General features: G+C 40.5%; 1 protein-coding gene across 1 annotated transcript in view; it reads left to right on the top strand.

Moving 5' to 3' along the window:
• The window catches only part of HDGFL3 (HDGF like 3), a 74845-nt gene that overhangs the window by 32556 nt on the left and 21210 nt on the right, over positions 1 to 21079 (top strand). The window contains exon 2 of the mRNA XM_039216912.1: positions 18673 to 18749. Coding sequence (XP_039072843.1) covers positions 18673 to 18749 — 77 coding nt within the window. The remainder of the gene's footprint in view (positions 1 to 18672; positions 18750 to 21079) is intronic.

The following is a 21079-nucleotide window of genomic DNA, read 5'->3' as shown; positions in this document are numbered from 1 at the left end:
TGGAGCTGTTTCAGATTCTGTATCTCCCTCTCTGTCTGGCCCTCCCCTGTTCTCTCTCTCTCTCTCTCTCTCTCTCTCTCAGGAATAAATAAAACAGTGAAAAGAAAATGAAAAATTAAAAAATAAGTAAATAAACTTTTTTTAAAAAATAAAGGGCAGAAACACAAAAACAGGGTAAATACCCATCTTTCATGGAAAACTTCACTAAATTATAGGTTATCCAGTTACTGGATTATTAGCAGCCAGTTGACGTCAAGGACCTTTCATGATGCAGAGAATTTTATAAAATATGATTGTGCGTATGCATGTGTGAAACGCTTTAGTCCCCTTATCTGCCTGTGTGTATAAAACTTCTGTATATGACTATATATATAAAAGTGGAGAAAAGCATAGTTCTTTTTTAACTTTTCATAATTTTTTTTTTTTTAATTTATTTGAGAGAGAGAGTTGAGGGGGGAGGACAGGGAATCTGAAGCAGGCTCTGTGCTAACAGCAGAGTCCAGTATGAAACTCGAACTCCCAAACTGAGATCATGACCTGAGCCGAAGTCGGACGCTTAACTGACTGCACCACCCAGGTGCCCCGAGAAAAGCATAGTTCTAAATAACCATTGCCTGGAGATAAATAAATCTGAGAAGGGTTGTTGGAGGTAGGCTCATTCAGTCAGTAAACAATAAACATACATCTCTGTTTAAAAGAAAAAGGATCTCAAGATAAAGCAGCTTCTGTGGTATTTCCCATTTATGTAAAATATTTGTGCCAATATATAAAAGACATGAGAAGATCATCACTAAAATTATAATCCTAAAGTATAATTATTTTTTTCTAAAGTATAATTTTTTTAAATAAAATGCTAGATTGGGATATACTTGTCACTTTTTTTTTCTCCTTTAAATGCTGGTTCAAATAGAGAATCTTGATATTGACCAGATAAATTCCATTTCTAAAAGAATACTTTTTTAAAATGTTTATTTTTGAGAGAGAGACAGAGCATGAGCCAGAGAAGAATAGAGAGAGAGAGAGACACAGAATCTGAAGCAGCTCCAGGCTCTGAGCTGTCAGCACAGCCCAACACAGGGCTCAAACCCACGAACCATGAGATTATGACCTGAGCCAAAGTCAGACGCTTAACCAACTGAACCAACCAGGTGCCCCTCAAAAGAATAATTTTTAAATGTACAAGATTATTACTATTTTATGCTCTTTGTTAACATCTATTTTAATATCCACTTTCCTTTTGCTTTCTTAAAACCAGCAGTTTGTTTTGAGTAAAAAACTAAAAATAAAAATTAGAACAGATTAGCAGTCAAACCCACACGTAGCTAGCCAGCTGTGTTCAGTTGAGTGATAAACCTAACTGAATATCTGAACCATGAACACAAGGATATAATATTTATGTTGCATACATATTTGCTCAGTAGGTACAGAGGGTCTTATACTGTTCAATTTTAGAAAATGTTTAAATTACATTTATTGATTTTTTAGTGTTGATTTTTTTAATATTACATATTGTATGCTTTCTTTTTTTTTAATTTGAGTATAGTTGAAATACAGTGTTACATTAGTTTCAGGTCTATAACACCGTGATTTCACAACTCTGTACGTTATTCTATGCCCACCACAAGTGTAGCTGCCATCTGTCACCATACAGCACTATTGCAAGACCGTTGACTACATTCCCTTTTATTGACTTATGCATCCCATAACTGTAAGCCTGGACCTCCCACTCCCCTGAGCCCATTCTGCCCATCCCTTCATCCCCCTCCCCTCTGGCGGCCACCAGTTTGTTCTCTGTATTTATAAGTCTGATTTTGCTACCTGATCATTTGTTTTTTAGATTCCCCATGTAAGTGAAATCATATGGTATTTGTCTTTCTCTGACTTGTTTCACTTAGCATAATACCCTCTAGGCCCATCCATGTTGTCTCAAATGACAAGACCTCATCTTTTTCTGGCTTAGTAATATCCAATCGTATATATACAGTGTCTTCTTTATCCATTCATCTATCGGTGGACACTTGGGTTGCTTTTGTATCTTGGCTATTGTAAATAATGCTGCAGTAAACACAGAGGTATTGAATTAATGTTTTCATTTTTGGGGGATAAATACTCAGTAGTGGAATTATTAAACCATTTGGTAGTCTATTTTTAATTTTTTTAAGAACCTCCATACTGTTGTCCATAGTGGTTGTACCAGTTTACATTCTCACTAACAATGAACAGGGTTCCTTTTTCTTCACATCCTTGCTGACACTTGTTATTTCTTGTCTTTTTTCATTCTGGCCATTCTGACAGGTGTAAGTGTATTTATTGATTTTTAAATTGAAATTAAAACAGACATCGTGATTGTCATTAACTGTGTGAACTTCTCAGCACCATGGGAGCCTCTGGGAAGTATTCTCTTCATGTGTGCTTGGTGTTCATTTTGTCCTGGCTCCCACCTTTGTTCTTTCTCTATGGTTTAGCTGCTGTGTCTTCTTTCTTCATTTTACTTGTTTGAAGCCTTGGTTTGCTTCTACTCTGTGTTCAGGGCCATTGTGCGATGCCAGATTGTTCCTGATCCTCTGGATAAGATCCTCTGTCTGTTCTGGTCACTCTCTGCTAATGAAAAGCCTCCAAATCAGTTCTAGTCACAAAAGCAGACCAAATTCAATAATTAATATGGTCAATTAATAATTTAAAAGTGTAAACTTTTGGGGCACCTGGGTGGCTCAGTCGGTTAAGTGTCCGACTTCAGCTCAGGTCATGATCTCATGGTTCGTGGGTTCGAGCCCCATGTCGGGCTCTGTGCTGACAGCTCAGAGCCTGGAGCCTGCTTCAGATTCTTTATCTCCCTCCCTCTCTCTGACCGTCCCCTGCTCACACTGTCTCTCTCAGAAATAAATTTTAAAAAACAATAAAAATAAATAAATGAAGTTCAAACTTTTTTTAAAGCCAAATTTCTCCCTTCCAAAGAAGCTTATAACTCCTGAAGTAGGTTGGCCTAGTCCAGTGAGAAGGAAGGGTCAACTAATTTTTTCGACTTGACTACCATACTGACTGCTCTTCAAGCATCCTTCAGCCCTCTAGTGATCAGGTGGGGTAGAAGGTGGCAAGAAAGATTGTAGTGGAACTTAGTGTAGCTGTTGTGAGCTGGTACTGATTGCTAGCTGGGCTTGGCATTTGTTTAGAGCTGATTGTTTTGCTTCTGAGTTCTTTTGTAGTCCTTCAGAGCCATCCAGTATTAATTATCTTTAACAACATAACAAATTTCTTCATAACTTAGTGGCTTAAAACAACACGTTTATTATCATAGTTTCTGTGGATTAGGAATCTAGGCATAGCTTACCTGGACCCTCTACCTCTGTGTTTCTCACAAGATCACAGTCATCCTATAAGGTGTGTGTTTAAGGGATAGATTTGCTTCCAAACTCACTCCAGTAGTAGTTGGCAGGATTCGGTTCCTCATGCATTAATGACCTAATGGCCTCATTTCTTCATGAGCTGTTGGCTAGAGCCCTCTCTGCCACATAGACTTCTCCATAGAACAACTCATAATAATAGCAGCTGGCTTCCAGAGCACGAGGGCAAGAGCCAGAAGGATGGAATTGACCGTCTTTTGTGACCCAATCATGAAAGTGACATTCTGTCACTTTTGCCATATTCCGTTCATTGGTAGTAAGTAACTAGATGTAGCCCACACTTGAGAAGAGAGCGGTACCACGCTCTCCAGGAAACGGACCACGAACACCAGGAAATCAGTATGGATGGGGGCCATTTTAGAAGCACCCCACCACCAGTATTCCTGGGATTATCTCATCTTCACTTCTCTTGATACAGGCAAATGTATCTCTCTTCTCAGTAGTCACTTATAACTCCCTCCCCCTTGGACATCTTTTTTCTGTGGTCCCCTCACCTCCAGGTGGCCCTCTTGAACAGGATTTAAGACAACCCCCATGCCATCTCTAGCTAATGGTCCATGTAAAATATCATCTTTTACTACAAGAAACTTGGGTGTTGTACTTGGGGAATACAAGCCAATCCCAGCGTCGTCCCCACCCATTTCAGTCTGCAACCAGAGTAACTAACAAGAAAACCTGTACTTTCTCAAGATTTCTCAGTCTTGAGTCTATCACTGGTCTTCTAGGACTCCCTAGGTCTAGAAGACATGTCCTAAGCTCTCCAAGTAGTCTTGTTGAAGCTTCTTTTCCTAAAACCAAGGTGGGAAAAGGACATCCTTTTCTGAACTCTCCTTATCTCCAACCTTTTTTGGCTAGAGCTAAGGTTTATGAGGCCTTTTGACCACATTCTTGGATCTGCAGCTGAAACTAACACTCAGGTACTTCCATATTGACATGCTGCTTATCTGCTGTTTGCCTTCTTCCTAATCCTTGGAAGGCTTTTGCCTTGGGTGGTTGCCTACAGTCATTGTAACAAGAAAATAATTACCAATTTATTAAAGCAAACAGAGGAACAAATGAGAGAAGAGATGGGAGAAAGATTAATAAATAATGAGAAAGGGAGGGAAGAAGATAGGGGAAAGCAGTAAATACCTTACTTTGGTGATGATCAGAATAAATAGATAAATATTGTCTTAATGTTATTGTGTAATTATTATTGCTTTAATAGTGTTCTTGAAATATTTGGGGGCACTTGTAGAATTAAAATTGTGATATTTGAGTTTAATTCATAGAACAAAGGTAAACACAAAGAGAGAAAAGAGACACATAAAAAGCCAGACATACTGGAAGTATAGATGTTCTCCATTTAGATCCGTAAATAAATCCCAACCATATAATGTTTGTAAGAGGCTGACCTAACACAAAATAGTGGGAAGTAAAAATTACTCCCAAATTGGACAGATCTATTTATCAGACTTGAATAAAACAGATGGAGAGATGGCAGTAATTTATGTCAGACAATATAGAATTTAAGGAGAAAAAAAGCATAGTGCGTATCATTTTATATTGACAACATAAAGGCCAGTGAAATTGACATCAAAAATAAAAGATGTACCCAAACTGGCATAAGTCTTGTGAATTGGATTCACAAGTATCTGAGTTTAGTTTTACATGATTATCTTTCTAAGTTGTTTGGTGGAGGAAGCAGGGTTCGGAAGATCTGCGTAAAGCAGTAAATTCTCCTTCTATTAAAATGTATAAATTTTGTGTATAATTAAAGAAGTGCTGCTGGTCGAGGACCAACTAAGAATCCGTGCTGAGGAAATGGGGAAAGGCAAGGCTAAAGTTATGCAAATAGAGTTTCCTAGCAGCTCAAACCAGGTGTGGAACTGGAGACTCGTCCAAACCCCCTTTGCTGTGGGAGAAAGTGCTCCTTAGACCCAGTCAGCCAGGGTTCTCATGGTTGAGTTTAAAGGAGAAGTCATCTGCCGCAGACGGAAGAGCCCGCTACGCTTAACTGTCCGGCTTTCTTCATCTAATACTTCTGCAGTTGTTTTTTTAATCAGACATTCTGAAGCAGGCCCTAAACATTAGTATTTTTATTGCTTTACTTTTAAAAAATAGTTAATGTTGGGGCGAATGGGTGGCTTAGTCGGTTAAGCGTCCGACTTTTGCTTAGGCCATGATCTCACAGTTCGTGGGTTCGAGCCCCGCGTCGGGCTTTGTGCTGACTGCCAGCTCAGAGCCTGGAGCCTGTTTCAGTCTGTGACTTCCTCTCTCTCTGACCCTCCCCTGCTCAGGCTGTCTCTCTCTCTCTCTCTCCTAGAAATAAATAAAACACTTAAAAAATAAAAATAAAAAATAAATAAAAAATAGTTAATGTTTTTGTTTTTAATTTCAGGAGAAATATAGTTTTGTGACAGTATCATTCCTACCACCCTGATGTAGCATTGTGCTCCTCCTAACATTTACTTACGCGTATATAAGCGTGCACACACACACATATATACACACACACATGCTCCGAGTTTGACACAGTTAACATTTTTTAATCTGCAGCTTGCTCTTTTCACTTGTCCTTGATACACTGCTAGCTTTCCAAGTCCATACAGATCTTGGCTATGGATATGCCATAGTAGCTGCACCAGAATCTAGTTAATCATTTCTTCACTGATGGCCCATTAGATGCTGCTGCTTTTGGCAGGAGAACTTCAGTGAACATCTTGGTTTGTTTATCTTTACATGCTCATGTTCTTATTTCTATAGAATAGATTGGTTCCTAAAAGTAGAATTGTTAGGTCATGTGGTATGTATGTTTTTAATTTTATAATGTATGCGATCATATCCACTTCTTAAATTTTTGTGGCAATTTACATTTCATTTATGTAATCGTTTATGTGGGTGCTGATTTCCCTACGCTCCCTGTTAAGAACATTTCTAGCTTAAGAAAATAATTCACTAAAACCGCAAAAGTGATACAAGGGAAAACATGAGAAAACTTTTTTGTAGTCTTAGAATAGGAAAGGCCTTTATTTTATTTTATTTTATTTTATTTTATTTTATTTTATTTTTTCTTCATATCTGAGGGAGAGAGAGAGACAGCGTGAGCAGGGGAGGTTCAGAGAGAAAGGGAGACACAGAATTCATAACAGGTTCCAGGCTCTGAGCTGGCCATCAGCACAGAGCCCGACACAGGGCTCGAACCCACGAACCGTAAGGTCATAACCCGAGCCGAAGTCAGACGCTTAACCGACTGAGCCACCCAGGTGCCCCAGAAAAGGCCTTTAAAATCAAGATACAAAACATAAACCACAATGAGAAAGATGAATAGCTTTATAAAAATTAAGAATTTCTGCTGGCCAAAAAAACATTGCAAATGAAATTAAGACAAAGATAAATGGGTAAAAACATGTACCATATGATAGAAAAAGAGACAAGACATACAGAGAGAGACAAAAATGATCAGTAAGTAAAGACCAGCAACCTAGTGGAAAAGTGAATACTGGGTGTGAAAAAGCTGCGTGTAGAAAATATAGTACATATGAAAAGATGCCCAACATCATCTCTAATTAAGAAGTGCAAATTAAAACAAAATACCATTTTTCACATAGCAAATTGAGATAAGATATATATATATATATTGCTGATACCCATGATTAGTGAAGTTATGGGGATATAGGAATTCACACATTATTTGTGGAAGTGTAATTGGTACAGTCTCTGTAATTGGCAGTTTGGTAGTTTTAAAAAATTCTTTTTGAATTGTTTTTAGGTAAAGTATGTACTTAGTTTTAGCAAATCAACCTTTGCTTATAAGCAGAATTGGAGTCTCCTGTCTCCTCTCCATTTTTTGAGTAGACAGAGTCCACCGACTTTCTATCTTAAGACAAGGATATAACCAACTTGTTATACTACTCTCCTATTCTCTCCTTCTCCTACCTGTTTTTACCAAAATATTATGAAAATTATACAAAATTATTACAGAAAAGTTGAAATGTAAAGTGAATCCCATATACCCACTACCTGGACCCTGCAATTAACATTTTGCTGCGTTTGTTTACCACACTTCTGTCCTTCTAACAGTCCCTCTCCATCCATCCATCCATCCTATTTTTCAAGTGTATTAAGTTGAGATATGTTATGTTCATATGTCATTTCATCCTAACACTTAGGCATATGTATAGTTAACTAGAATTTAACATTTGTTTACATTTTTGAGGTAAAATTTACATACAGTGAATGCATAAATCTTGTGTTTCATAGGATGAGTTCTGACAAATATATACACCTGTGTAACATAACCCTTGTCAATATATGAAATATTACCATCACCCCAGAAAATTTTCTCCTGCATCTTCACATTTCCCCACTCACTCACTATCCCCACCTTCCCCCAGAAGTTACCACTGTTTAGACTTCTTTTCACCATAAACAAGCTTTTCCTTTTCTAGAACTTCATATAAGGAATCATGCAGTATCCCTTATTACTCTTTTATATAAGATTTCTGTCATTTAGCATGTTTCTGAGATTCATCCATGTTGTTGTCTTACTAGAACGTCATTCTTTCCCGTTGTTGGGTAGTATTCCCTTGTGTGAACCTTGGATATGCCACAGCTCGCTCAGCCACCTTCCTGCTGATGAGCACCGGGGCTGTTTTCACACTTGGCTACTATGAATAAAGCTCTGTGTACATCTTTATACAGATCTTTATGTGGACATATGCTTTCATTTCTTCTGAGCCAGTGTGTAGAGGATGTGACCATTTGGTGTGTGAAGACAATCATAGCAGATACCACGTCATACCTACTGGAAGGGCTGGCTGTCCCAACGACGGCCGGAAGGTAGAGCAACTGCGCCCTTAATGTTGTGTGAGAGAACGTAAAAAGCAGTATGACAACCACTTTGGAAAAGAGTCTGGCAGTTTCTTACGATGTTAAACATTTACCTGTGCTGTTACCCTGTAATCGTATTCCTGGGAATTTATCCAAAAGGAGTAAAACCATAGATTTAAACACACACACACACGCACGCATGCATGCACGCACACACGAACGTTTATAGCGGTTTCACTCACCGCAGCCAGAACTGGAAACCGTACAATTGTCCATCAGTATGTCTCAGTGGAATACTCCTTGGCAGTGTGTGAGGCGGGTCTACTGCTGTAATAAGAATTCATCCCAGAAAACATTGAGCAAAAGAAACCAATACCCAGGCTTCTTACCTTTCTTTCTTTTTTTTTTTTTTTTTTTTTTAATTTTAAGTTCAGGAACTGGCGGAGCTGATCTATGAGGACATAAATCAGGAAAGTGGTTGCCTGCGGTGGGTGGGAAGTAACTAGTAGGGAGAATGAAAGAACTTTCTGACCAGATTTGAATGTTATATGCGAGATTAGTTTGGTTACATGGGGATATGATGTATCAACTTCTCATTAAAAGTGGAAATAAACCCTAAAAGCGAGTGTATTTTGTACCTCTTCAAAACTGAAACTGTGTGGACAGTTGCTTAGAAGACCATGAGGACTGGGGCGCCTGGGTGGTTCGGTCGGTTAAGCATCCGACTTCGGCTTGTGTCATGATCTCACAGTTCGTGGGTTCGCGTCCACATCGGGCTCTGTGCTGACAGCTCAGAGCCTGGAGCCTGTCTTTGGATTCTGTATCTCCCCCTCTGTCTGACCCTCCTCTGCTCACGCTGTCTGTCTCTGACTCTCAAAAGTAAATAAAAAAACATAAAAAAGATTTTAAAAAGAAGAAGACCATGAGGACTGAGGGAGAGTTGAGGGAATATGCCAGAATTTTAGACATTTCCATTTAAAACATGATTTCTGAAATTGGAATAAGGAGACTGTGGATGTTTACATGAAGATCTCCCACGACGCACGTAAACCAAATCCCTCACTTTTTACTGTCACCTGAGCTCCAGTTGTCAGAGGCCGGCCCTCCCCAAGGTGCACCGTGAGGACGGAGGAAGGGGACTGACTGCCCACCCACGCTCCTCCAGCGTCCGTCACAGAACATGCTACCGAGGGGCCTCCGGAAGCCATCTGGCCTGCCCCCTACAGAGAGCCCATCCCTAGTAAAACCACTGCGTTCGAAGTATAGCTTCTCAAAATTATAATTCTCTTAAAGATAAAATTGTCAAGGTTTCTGAAAGTTTTGTCACATGAGAAACCAAATATCTTTATGAAATTGCTCTGTGAGCTAATAGGTGATGATTCTTATGTATTTAAAGATATTAGGGACTGATTCCTAGAAAGCTGGGTTTTTTTTCTTGACGTTTATGTATTTTTAGAGAGAGTGAGCCAGACAAGAAGGGGAGGAGTAGAGAGCGTGAGAATTCCAAGCAGGCTCCGCACTGTCAGCACAGGAACTGATTCAGGGCTCGAACTCATGAATTGTGAGATCATGACCTGAGCTGAAACCAAGAGCCAGACGCCCAACAGACGGAGCTGCCCAAGAGCCCCTAGAGACTTTTTCCAGTCTGTTATTTTGGAAGCTGTGTCTATGTGGTCATGCTTGTGATTCTTTTCACAGAGTATCACTTTCAGATATTAAATTGATGAATAACCTATTTAGAAAGTCAAATGTCACATTTAGAAAATCGTTTCCCCTTTATCTTGTGCACATTTCCTTGTTTCATAATGTGCTTAATGTGCTTTCCTTTTCTTGCCCTACAGTAAATTTGTTGACTCATTTGTAGACCTCTCTTTATCTAAAGCCATCATACAAGCTTTTTTTCCCCTCTGTAATTTAACCTCACTGTATACATTTTTATATCCAAAATAGTCTTTTTTCTCTCCCTATGCTTTTCAGCTAGCCCCCCAAATCTTTCTTTTTTAAAATCTTTTAAATTTTCTTTTTTTTTTTTTAAATTTTTTTGAGTCAGACGCTTAACTGACTAAGCCACCCAGGTGCCCCTGTTTCTCTATATTTTAAAGTTTATTTATCAATTTTGAGAGAGAGAGAGAGAACAGGCATGCATGAGCAAGGGAGGGGCAGAGAGAGGGAGCCACAAGGCTCAAATTCACAAAATCATGAGACTGTGACCTGAGCCGTAACTTAAGAGTCAGATGTTCAACCAACTGAGCCATCCAGGCACCCCTAGCCCTCCAAATCTTTATTTATTTATTTATTTAATGTTTTGTTTATTTCTAGGAGAGAGAGAGAGAGAGACACGTGAGCAGGGGAGGGTCAGAGAGAGAGGGAGTCACAGACTGAAACAGGCTCCCAGGCTCTGAGCTGGCAGTCAGCACAGAGCCCGATGTGGGGCTCGAACCCACGAACTGCGAGATCATGACCTAAGCGAAAGTCGGACGCTTAACCGACTAAGCCACCCAAGAGCCTCCTCCAAATCTTTCTTATTGGCATACTCGAATAGACAAGTTTGCTTGTCTTAGTTTTTTCCTAAGCATAGAGACTCCTTTGTACTATTACCTCGGAATAATTTTCCTTAGTAATCTATTTGAAAGTGTTCCAGAATGTACTTTGTCTTCTGTGTCATTGGTGGGATCACTAATTTTCTCCATGTGCAAGTGTAGGCTTCTTCAGGTCCTAAGTCAATAAGGCAACCTTGGTCCCCAAGGAATATGTATTAGGCACTTGCCACGTGTCAGGCACTGCTTTAGGCAGTAGGGGTATTATGGTGAAGAACACAGGTTTCCCCAGCACAGAGATTCTATTCTAATGTGAAGAGGCAAACAAAATATTCAGTGTCAGGAAAATGCTAAGAATAAAAATAAAGCAGAATAAGGGAATAGAGAATGCCAGGGAAAGAGGTGCTGTTTTTAATTGAGTTGTAAGGGAAGGCTCTCCGATGAGGTGCTGTTTGAGCAGAGATTGAACAAAGTAAGGGAATGAGCCACGAGCATTTCTGAGAGAAAAGGCATTGCTGAGGGAGGGTGATTGCCTGTCTGCGCCTCCCCCTCTGGCTCTTAGGACTTCCTGCCCTCCACTCCTGGTCACCCCCAGCCACCGCGTGGACTGCAGTGAAACCATGAAGCTACCACACATACAACTCAGAGCCACTGTGTGGAACCCCTGACCCCCGGTGTTCTGATTAGATTCCTCTCATGTTGGTGCCTGTTTTCATCCCCTGTTTGCCCCATTGCTGAGAGGGAACGGTCATGGGAATGGCTCGACACACAGCACTGGACAGGTGAGGTGGACCACAGCTTTTAATTACATAAACTCACAGCCCAGAGAAAGAGGATACCACATGCCACACAGAGCCACTTGGGGGTTGCATTGAGGAACAGAGTGGACAGCCAGGGGCCGTGAGGGGTGGGCTTTGTAGTACCAAGAGAGTAGGGCACCCACAGAAGGATGTGGTTGGCTTGTTTGAATAATTCGGAGCACTGCAATATTGAGCTTCGGGTCTTATACCACAGTCAGAGCCAAAAGAATTTGTTTCCCAGTGAACACTTCGATCTCAGCAACATCAAAAGACTTCTCAGAGGTGTAACCACTTGATTAGGAGAGGAACTTAGATATCTGAGAATAACGAATGATGACTTAAGGTAATCATATAGTGTTTCAAAATAACATAGCAGATGGTAACGCAGTTTTTTTTAAGTACCAAAACTCTTCGGCAAAGAACTTTTGTTGTTTGTTTAAAAACAAATTTAAGGATATGATAACACAAAGTCTTGGGAGTTATTCTAATGAAATATGGCAGATTATTCTGAGGGTGGGAAATAACCTTTTTTGCTTCATCTAATTAGGAACAGACAGGATACTCCAAGACCAATTTGTTATTTTAACAGAGAAAACCAAATTCTGGTATTGTATTAATAAATATTTGACATTAATGGATTTGTAAACTCACCCTTTTTAATCCTGTGAATAAATAATCAAAACTGAGCCAACTATCAAAAAGACAAAAAATAACGAGTGTTGGCAAGGATGTAGAGAAAGGGGAACGCTCACACCTTGTAGGAATGAAAACTGGTGCAGCCACTGTGGGAAACAGTAAGGAGTTTCCTCAAAAAATTAAAAATACTGTGCAATCAGGCAATTCCACTTCTGAGTATTTATCCAAAGAAAATGAAAATATCAATTTGGAGAGATATATGCACCCTGTGTATAGCAGCGTTATTTATAGTAGCCAAGATGTGGAAGTAACCCAAGTGTTCATCACTAGATGAATGGATAAAGAAGATGTGACATATGTATAGTGGAACATTTCCCATAAAAAAGGATGAAACCTTGCCATTTGTGACAACATGGGTGGATCTAGAGGGTATCGTAAGTGAAGTAAGTCGGAGAAAGGTAAATACCATATGATTTCACTTGTGCATGTGGGACCTAAAACGCAGACAAACAAAAACCAGACACTCGTACAATGAACAAAACAGATATGCATAAAGGGAAGGAACTGGTGGTTATGAGAGCAGGCAGGCGTTGGAGACGGGCAGACAAAGTACGTGAGGACGACTGAGAGGCACGGACTTGGCGACAGGTCGCAGCACAGGGAACATAGTCTCCGTTGTCGTGGTCACTTTGTATGGTGACCGATGATGGTGACTCACTGTGGGGGTCATTTTATAATGTGTAAAAATGTTGAATGGGAAAGACATGCACAGGAAACTACCAGGATGTTGTAGGTCAGTTATAGTGCAATTTAAAAAACAAAAAACCAGCTTTGACAACATTTTAATATTTCATTGCATGAACTTTTAGACCCTTTGCAGGTACACAGTCCAAGGCAAGTAAATTTCCCTTTCCACAAACCTACAACTTTCAGTAATCATCTGGGTCTTGTCCTTAGTCCTCTCCCACATGTTGGAACAACCTAAATACTTGAGTTCAGGTACAAAATTAATCTTTCCCCATTAATACGGGAAAACACATCTGTCACCTCACCTGCCTGGCTATCCATCTGTGCCTCTGTTGTTCTCCGTAGCGTCAATCTCCATGTTAATGATAAGTTACCCAAAGGTGACATCTGTTGCACAGAGAGCAGATACTTCAGGAATTATTGTGCTATACAAGCATGTTAGCAAACCATCAGAGCTCATGGACAGACAATGCACATGTCCTTTCTGTGTCTTAGAGCAGCAGTTAGTCCCTCCATAACACAAAACTACACATGGTTCCCAGTGTTCGGTATTCTGTTTTATGAAATTATTCAAGGATGCAGATTATCCTTTAATTCAATTTAATGCTAGTCCAGTGTCTTAAAGTTAACTATTGGAAATTATGCTTAATCTGGTATACCACAGAATATAATAGCTGTTGGTTTAGAAAAGTTTGTCAGAAATATAGTTCATTTACATTTACATTTTCCTTAATCTTTAACATTATATGGAAGTAGCATTAGCTTATCAGTAGACCTGTTTAAGAGTTCCAGTGTAATTAGTGTCTTCGTGAGGAACAAACCCAAATTTTACTTTAAAAAAATAAAACATGTACTTTATTGCATTCTATAAGGATTAAATTCAGACAAAATTGTTTTTACACCAAAATCATCAACCAGTCTGATTTGTTCAAGGATTCACTTTGATTGCTTAAATTTGCATTTTTGGTTGTTGTTGCTGTTTTGTTTTGTTTTGTTTTGTTTTGTTTTTGAGAAGGGAGAGAGAATCTTTAGCAGGACCCTTGCCCCAGCAGGGAGCCCAATGGAGGCCTTGATCTCACAACCATGAGATCATGACCTGAGCCAAAATCAAGAGTTGGACACTTAACCAACTGAGCCATTCAGATACCCCTAAATTTGGTTTGGTGTTTTTTTTTTTTTTTTTTTAATGTTTGTTTATTTTTGAGAGAGAGACAGAATGTGAGCAGGGAAGGGGCAGAGAGACCAGGAGACACAGAATCCGAAGTAGCCTCCAGGCTCTGAGCTGTCAGCACAGAGCCTGATGCAGGGCTCGAACCCTTGAACCGTGAGATTATGACCTGAGCCGAAGTCAGACGCTTAACTGACTGAGTCACCCAGGTGTCTCATGGTTTTTTATATATAAATGCCTCTGACCCTGTCAGTTTCTGTGAGAAGGATTTTTTTCTTAGAAGGCCACCACATTTAATATATTACGGTACTCTTTTAATAAAAAGTAGAAATTTTGACATTTTATACATTTTAAAGCATTAGGAAAGCAATCGTGCATTGGTACATTTCTGCAGTTACAGTGCAGACATCCTGTACTGTATAGTGAGACTCATATATGAACACAAGAAATGAAGGCGATCCGTCAGGAACCACGGCGAGAGGGTGGGATGTCTTCTCATGTGTTTCAAAATCAGCTGGAGATTTCTTAAAACATGGACTCTTGGGCTTAACTCCCAAAGTGTCTAAGTCAGTTGGTCAGAATTCTGGACTCAGAACTTATATTTCTAATGAGTCCCTACATTACACTGATGGTGAAGGTCCAGGGGTGAAACTCTGAGGACAAGCTTTCTAGGAAATACGACGTTGCCTCCCTCCAGGCCCTGAGTTCGTAGGGCTGTAGGTTTATAAAGTCCAAGGGATAGAGCCTTGGTTTCTAACTGACATTCCCTGAGTGCCTCTGCAATGAGCAAAGCAGACAAATAAATAAAGAACAGTAACAAAAAGGCTACTATACTTAAAGTATTGTACATTCACTGCTTTAATTCCTGAGGATTCTTATGTGCCTTTCTTTGTATGATACTTTTATAAGTCATATTACTATCTGTAAACCAATAGAAACAGATCTTTTAATAAAATTATACCTAATTAAGTTAAGACCCTCTCCAGAAGTAGAAAAGTGTTTCAGAGTCACAGAAGTAGTAAAATCCTCTGTCAAGTACAGACACACAGAGAGCTTACACCTTCAGGTCTAAAACTTCAGCCACAAGTTAAAGGAAACGCAGATACATCCATTACACTGATCTAGATCTCAGAGGACTTTGCTTCTGTCCAGTAGAAGCAAGACATTCTTCTACAGACGAAAAGACTGACATACAAGATGCTTCGGCATGCCACACCCAAAAGACAATAGGTCACCCTCGTCCTGTAATGGGGAACAACACACGGTGCAGACCAGAATCAGAACCGAACATAGCTGAGAACCAGGAACAAAAGTAAAAATACAAAGTCAGGAAAATAGAAACAGTAAAACAAAACAAAACAGAAACTGAAGAGAAGATTCTGCTGCCACTTGGTAATCACTGGAGGAGCCAGAAACCAGTGTACAGGAGGTACACTTTTTAATTGGTCCAGGAAGGTGTATCTGCTTGAACAACTTGTTATTCCAAAAGTGCCAAAGTAGAATTCTCAAAAAAGTTAAAAACAAGACTCTCCAGGCACCTGGGTGGCTCAGTCAGTTAAACATTGGATCTTGGCTTTGGCTCAGGTCATGATCTCAGGGTCATGAGCTCCAGCCCCTTGTCGGGCTCTGGGCTGACAGCGACCACCTCCTGCTTGGGATTCTCTCTCTCTGCCCCTTCCCCGCTTGTATGCACACTCTCTCGCTCTCTCTCAAAAATAAGTAGACCAAAAAAAAAAAAACAGGACTCTCAATACACGTCAGCATATTATCTAACCTTTACAGGGGAGCCAGCGTGGTTGTAAGGGCAGTTACACTATTGTTGACAATTATTACAGGGGCCCAAACTCAGATACTCAAAGGGGCCGGCTAAGCAGTATAAATGAGGAAGACAGGCATTTACAGCATCCAGAGTGCGGCGGGAGTGAGTCATACTTGTCTCAAGGTGGCAGCTGTTAAAGATGCTGGCTCATCGTTCCCTTGTGGGAATGCTTGCTTATCCCTATCTTTAATATTTTTTTCACACAGCTATTAATCTAGATTTTAATGTGAATCTTCCTGTTTTAAAATGTTGATTCAGTTGTGGGGAAAAAACTGTATGAGCCAAACAAAACACATCCTCAGGGCAGAGATGGCCTGAGGGCCATCACTCTGCAACCTCTGCAGTGGGTATTACTTATGTAACATGACAACAAAGGAAGAGTTCATCCAAAAGTTGTATTGACAGAAAGTTTTAAAAGATTTCTTTTTAAACTGTTTATTTGCAATTTTTTTATAAGAGTGAAAAAAAAACCGTGACAGTGTTTTGTCACCTGGTATGCCCACCACATACTCACCATGCATTTCCATTTTAAGTTCTATCCTTGGTCCACTTAAAATACAGTTACTCGTTTTCTGGAGATCTGTTTCACAACAGTGTGAATATTGTTAACACTACTGAACTATACATTTGAAAACGGTTAAGATGGAAAATTTTATGTCGTGTTTTTTACCATATATACACATACATTATTGAACATTTAATGAATTTATTCAAATGAAATTACTCATTTTAAATGGTTTTTGGAGGGTCATATATATCAGGGGAAAGCCTGGTGACAAGGAGGGACTCGGGAAGACGACTGTAACGGGCTTGTTAAATGGTCACGAGAACTTGTTTCGGGAACTACATTTACTAATGGGAATGGTGATCAATTTGAGAGACGCCTCTGGAGCTGAATTGGGAGAATTTCATAAAAAAACAATATGGGGCTTGAGGAAATAATAAAAAGGTTAAGGTTTCTTTCTTGGTAACAGACTATACCAATAATTAAATTAGAAAACAAGAACAGATTCAAGGGAAATTAGTTCAGCTTTAGACAAGCCATGGAATTTCAGGATTTAAGGAGACCTACAGGTCACCAGATGCAACCATCCCATTTTACAGATGTGAAAATCAAGGCCCCAAGAGAGGAAATGATGCCTTCGATGTCATAGTTTAAAATCAGAAGCAGGACTTTACAAGTTCTAGACCCAAAGTTCATCTTTCCCCAGTACACAGTGTCTGCTCACACACGCCTTGCTAAGTTCAGAGATGAACTTGTGGGGTGACCCCCAGGCTGCTGCCACCTGTGAGTGAAGGAGGCCCACAGATCTCTTCCAGACACCGGGTATCCGGCCCTGTCTCTTGCTCTCTGAACTGCAAGTGTGCCTCATCTCCTCTTTGTAGCCTTTTCTTTAGTTTAAGCCCCTTGTACAACCTGTAAATGGAAATGGTTTGTAGACATTGGTAATTTCATGCCTGCAGTTCAACTTAATCCCGTTAGAATTATGGGAATTCAAAGGAAAGGTTGGGGCTACAGGTAGAGATTTGTAAGTTTCCATTTCTTGAAACATTAAAAGGAATTGTGAATATATAACTATATAATAGCCTAAAGAATTTGGACTTTATCTGAGGCACTTGGGTGGTTCAGTCGGTTAAGTGTCCAACTTCTCAGGTCATGATGTCCCGGTTTGTGAGTTCAAGCCCCCATCGGGCTCTATGCTGACAGCTCAGAGCCTGGAGCTGCTTCAGATTCTGTGTCTTCCCCTCTCTCTGCCCCTCCCCCCACTCACGTTCTGTCTCTCAATAATAAATAAATATTAAAATTTTTTTAAAAGAGAAGTTGGACTTTATCTTATTAGAGATTCTCAACCTTAGCTGTACATAAGAATCGGTAGGTCTGGGAAGGACTAAAGTATCATGGTTTTTTTTAAATGTTTGTTTATTTTTGGGAGAGACAGAGCACGGGTGGGGGAGGGGCAGCGAGGGGGAGACAGAATCTGAAGCAGGCTCCAGGCTCTGAGCTGTCAGCATAGAGCCTGATGCGGGGCTCGAACCCAGGAACCATGAGATCATGACCAGAGCTGAAGTCAGACGCTTAACCAACTGAGCCACCCAGGCGCCCCAAGTATCGTTATTTTTTAAAAGTTCTAAAGGCTTCTTATGCTCGGCTAAGACTGCTTTAAGCAGTTCAAAACTGTAGAAGGATTTGAAGCAAGAAGTGAGATAATCAAATATGCATTTTAAATATAATTCCAGCTTAAATGGGTGGAAAGAGACTTGCAATAGTCCAGGAAAGAGACGGTAATCGTTAATGACTGTAGAATTATTTCAGTGAGTTAATTTTCCATAATAATTCTCTGCCTTACATATAGCACATATGTTTCTAGGGTATGTGTGTATGTGTAAATTCACTGTCATCTCCAAAAAGTGAATCTTTTTGTTTGTTGTTGTTGTTACTCCTTTTAATTATTTTGCTAGGACGGATTCCCAGAAGTAATTCTATGGAGTCAGAAGAAACGAGTGGTCTGGCTCTTGACTGTCTATTGCAGTGATGGTTATAATCAGTGTACAGTGTTCCTCTCCATGTGGGAGGCCAGATACCAACTTTAGAATCACTTATAAGGTTCAAAAGAAGAAAAATTATTGGGATTTTGATTAGAATAATTTTATTATGAATTAGCAAACAATTATCGGAATAATGTTTATATTTTGTTTATGCTATTTTACATGATTTACCTGAATATTTAATTACTAAATTTATCTTTAACAGATTGATGAACTCCCAGAGGGAGCTGTGAAGCCTCCAGCAAACAAGTACCCTATCTTCTTTTTTGGCACCCATGAAACGTAAGTCAGCGAAACAACGTGAAGTTTCAGCACCTCTCATTTAGCTGTGGTAGACCACGTTGTTTATACCTGATCTTGTTGAAATGAGCGCAATCATATAAAATCACCAAGCTCAGTAATATATTTTTCTTAATGTGAAGAGGTTTCGTTCATTTTACTTTTGAATGTTACTCTGTGTAAATAACTGTTGGACACAATGCAGCATCTCCTTTAGGGCCTGTACGCCTCGGCTCGCCTCCTTCCCACTCCCAGTGACTTCTTTTGTGGCTCTTGCATACTTCCCTTCTGGAGAGACTACGTCCATTCATATTTCATACAACAAACTTATATTCTCTCGGGCTCTGAATTTGTTGAACCCGGAAGCAAACATACCAGCCTAATAAGGTTTTTGAATTGTGTTGGGTGGAGCACAGACTAAACTGCTGGATAAAGGGACCTGAAAATACAGTGTCTCAGATAACAGACATTTCTTCCTTTGCTTTGAAACCGTGCAGAGGTAGGCAGGTAGCTCAGGGTGGGGTAGACTGCTATGCTCTGGGGACCCAGGTTCCTTCTGTCGCATTGTCCTGTCGTCCCCTGGGCTGCTGCCTTGTCTGCTGTTTAAAAACAAACAAAAACTGGCTCAGCAGCACCTGTGTATCGTCGGTGGGGAGTGGGGGGATGCAGAAAACGTGAAGAACAGGTAACTTCTGTGCAAGGAAGTGACAGGGAAGTTACATATGTCACTCACACTTGCACCCATGGCAGTGGCAAAAACTTGGTCCTGTGGCCATGTGTTGCCATCGGGGATTAGGGAGCAAAGTCTCCAGCTTGGGCAGCTATAGGGAAGAAAATGGAAGGAGTGATTAATCCATGAAAGAAGGAAGCTAGTAGATACCATGAGGCAATGGTCGGTCTTGACACACTAAAAACATGTGTGGTCTGTCACACAAGGACACAAATGGAAAAGGGGTTGCATATGTGAAGGAAGCTAAAAACTGTCACAAGGGGCGCCTGGGTGGCTCGGTTGGTTGAGCATCCGACTATTGGTTTCGGCTCAGGTCATGATCTCACGGTTCATGGGTTCGAGCCCCACGTCTAGCTCTGCATTACCAGCGTGGAGCCTGCTTGGGATCCTCTCTCCCTCTTTCTCTCTCTCTCTCTGCCCCTCCCCTGCTTGTGCTGTCTCTTTCTCAAAATAAGTAAAACAGGAAAAACTGTCATGAATTCTTACAAGTCTCCAAATTCAGGGTCATCCCATGTGTTCATGTGAGTGTGGTAGGGCCAGCCGTGGACTGCTTCTTAACTTGCTGCCTCTGCCACTCTGACATCTTGTCCGTGCTCACCTTTAAAGGGAGCTAGCCAGGGGAGAGAGGGCCCTGAAGACGCATTTATTTCTTGTCTTCATGTGAGAAAGAGCTGTGTTTCTTTCAGGAAGTTAGTTTTATTTTTTTTGTTTTTATCTAATAGACTGTGCAGTATCCAACTTACCATGTTGTCCTCTTTAGAGAGGTTGCTAGAAAGCTTAGAAGTAAATGCTTTATCTATAATAAGTGCAGCGGGCTTTGTGGTACAGTTTTTCCATTTGCCTCATTCCTTTCTCCATTTTACATCTATACCATTATTTTGCTTTTTCTCTAAGACCCATTTCCAAGTGATTTGATCGTATTTCTGGGACTAGGCAGGATTTAATAAACAAGATTATCCCTTTTCCACTATACGGGACAAATCAACTATTTACTAACACTGTGTGGTCACTTTTATTTACTTGGTAAACATTTTCTGGGCGGTCTTTAAAGCACTATAAATAAAGAGCTTGCCGCCTGGTGTGCAGCTGGTGCACGTAACAGTCATCCCAGCGAACGGTGTGAAGCGTTTCTCGGAGCCGATCCATACAGCACCCTTGATGTAAGTCCATGGCGTCCTTTCACGGCTCTGTTCAGTAAAAGGAGTTCTGCCAGGGAGCGATGTAGGAGTCCATATGTGACCTACAGACGTAGGTTTTGAAACATCTAGAGGAAAATGAACTTCAAAAAACCTGCTGCCGTGAGTTTGTTTCAGCTGGTTAGGTTGTTCCGTTGATTAGGTATCGGGAGTCCCTGAACCGGCGATCACACGCCGAGGCAGGTAGCGGGTGGTCAGCCTGTCTGCGAGGCAGAGAGCGCGGGCACGTGGCACGCGGGGAGACACGGTGCGTAGCACAGCGCCTGGCCAGGGGGGAGTGCTTCAGATAGTAGCTGCTGGGTGAATTAAAATTCACTAAATGAAATAAAGGTGAGGAACTTCACAAGAAAGCTGTGCGCAGGTCAGCCAAGCACCCCTAAGAAGACTAGAATTTTCCTCAGGATATG

This window comes from Hyaena hyaena, unplaced genomic scaffold (genome assembly GCF_003009895.1).
Source record: "Hyaena hyaena isolate Hyena2069 unplaced genomic scaffold, ASM300989v1 scaffold_13, whole genome shotgun sequence".
NCBI lineage: Eukaryota > Metazoa > Chordata > Mammalia > Carnivora > Hyaenidae > Hyaena > Hyaena hyaena.
The sequence above is the reverse complement of the archived record's forward strand: the minus strand, read 5'-3'. Positions and strand labels throughout refer to the sequence as shown.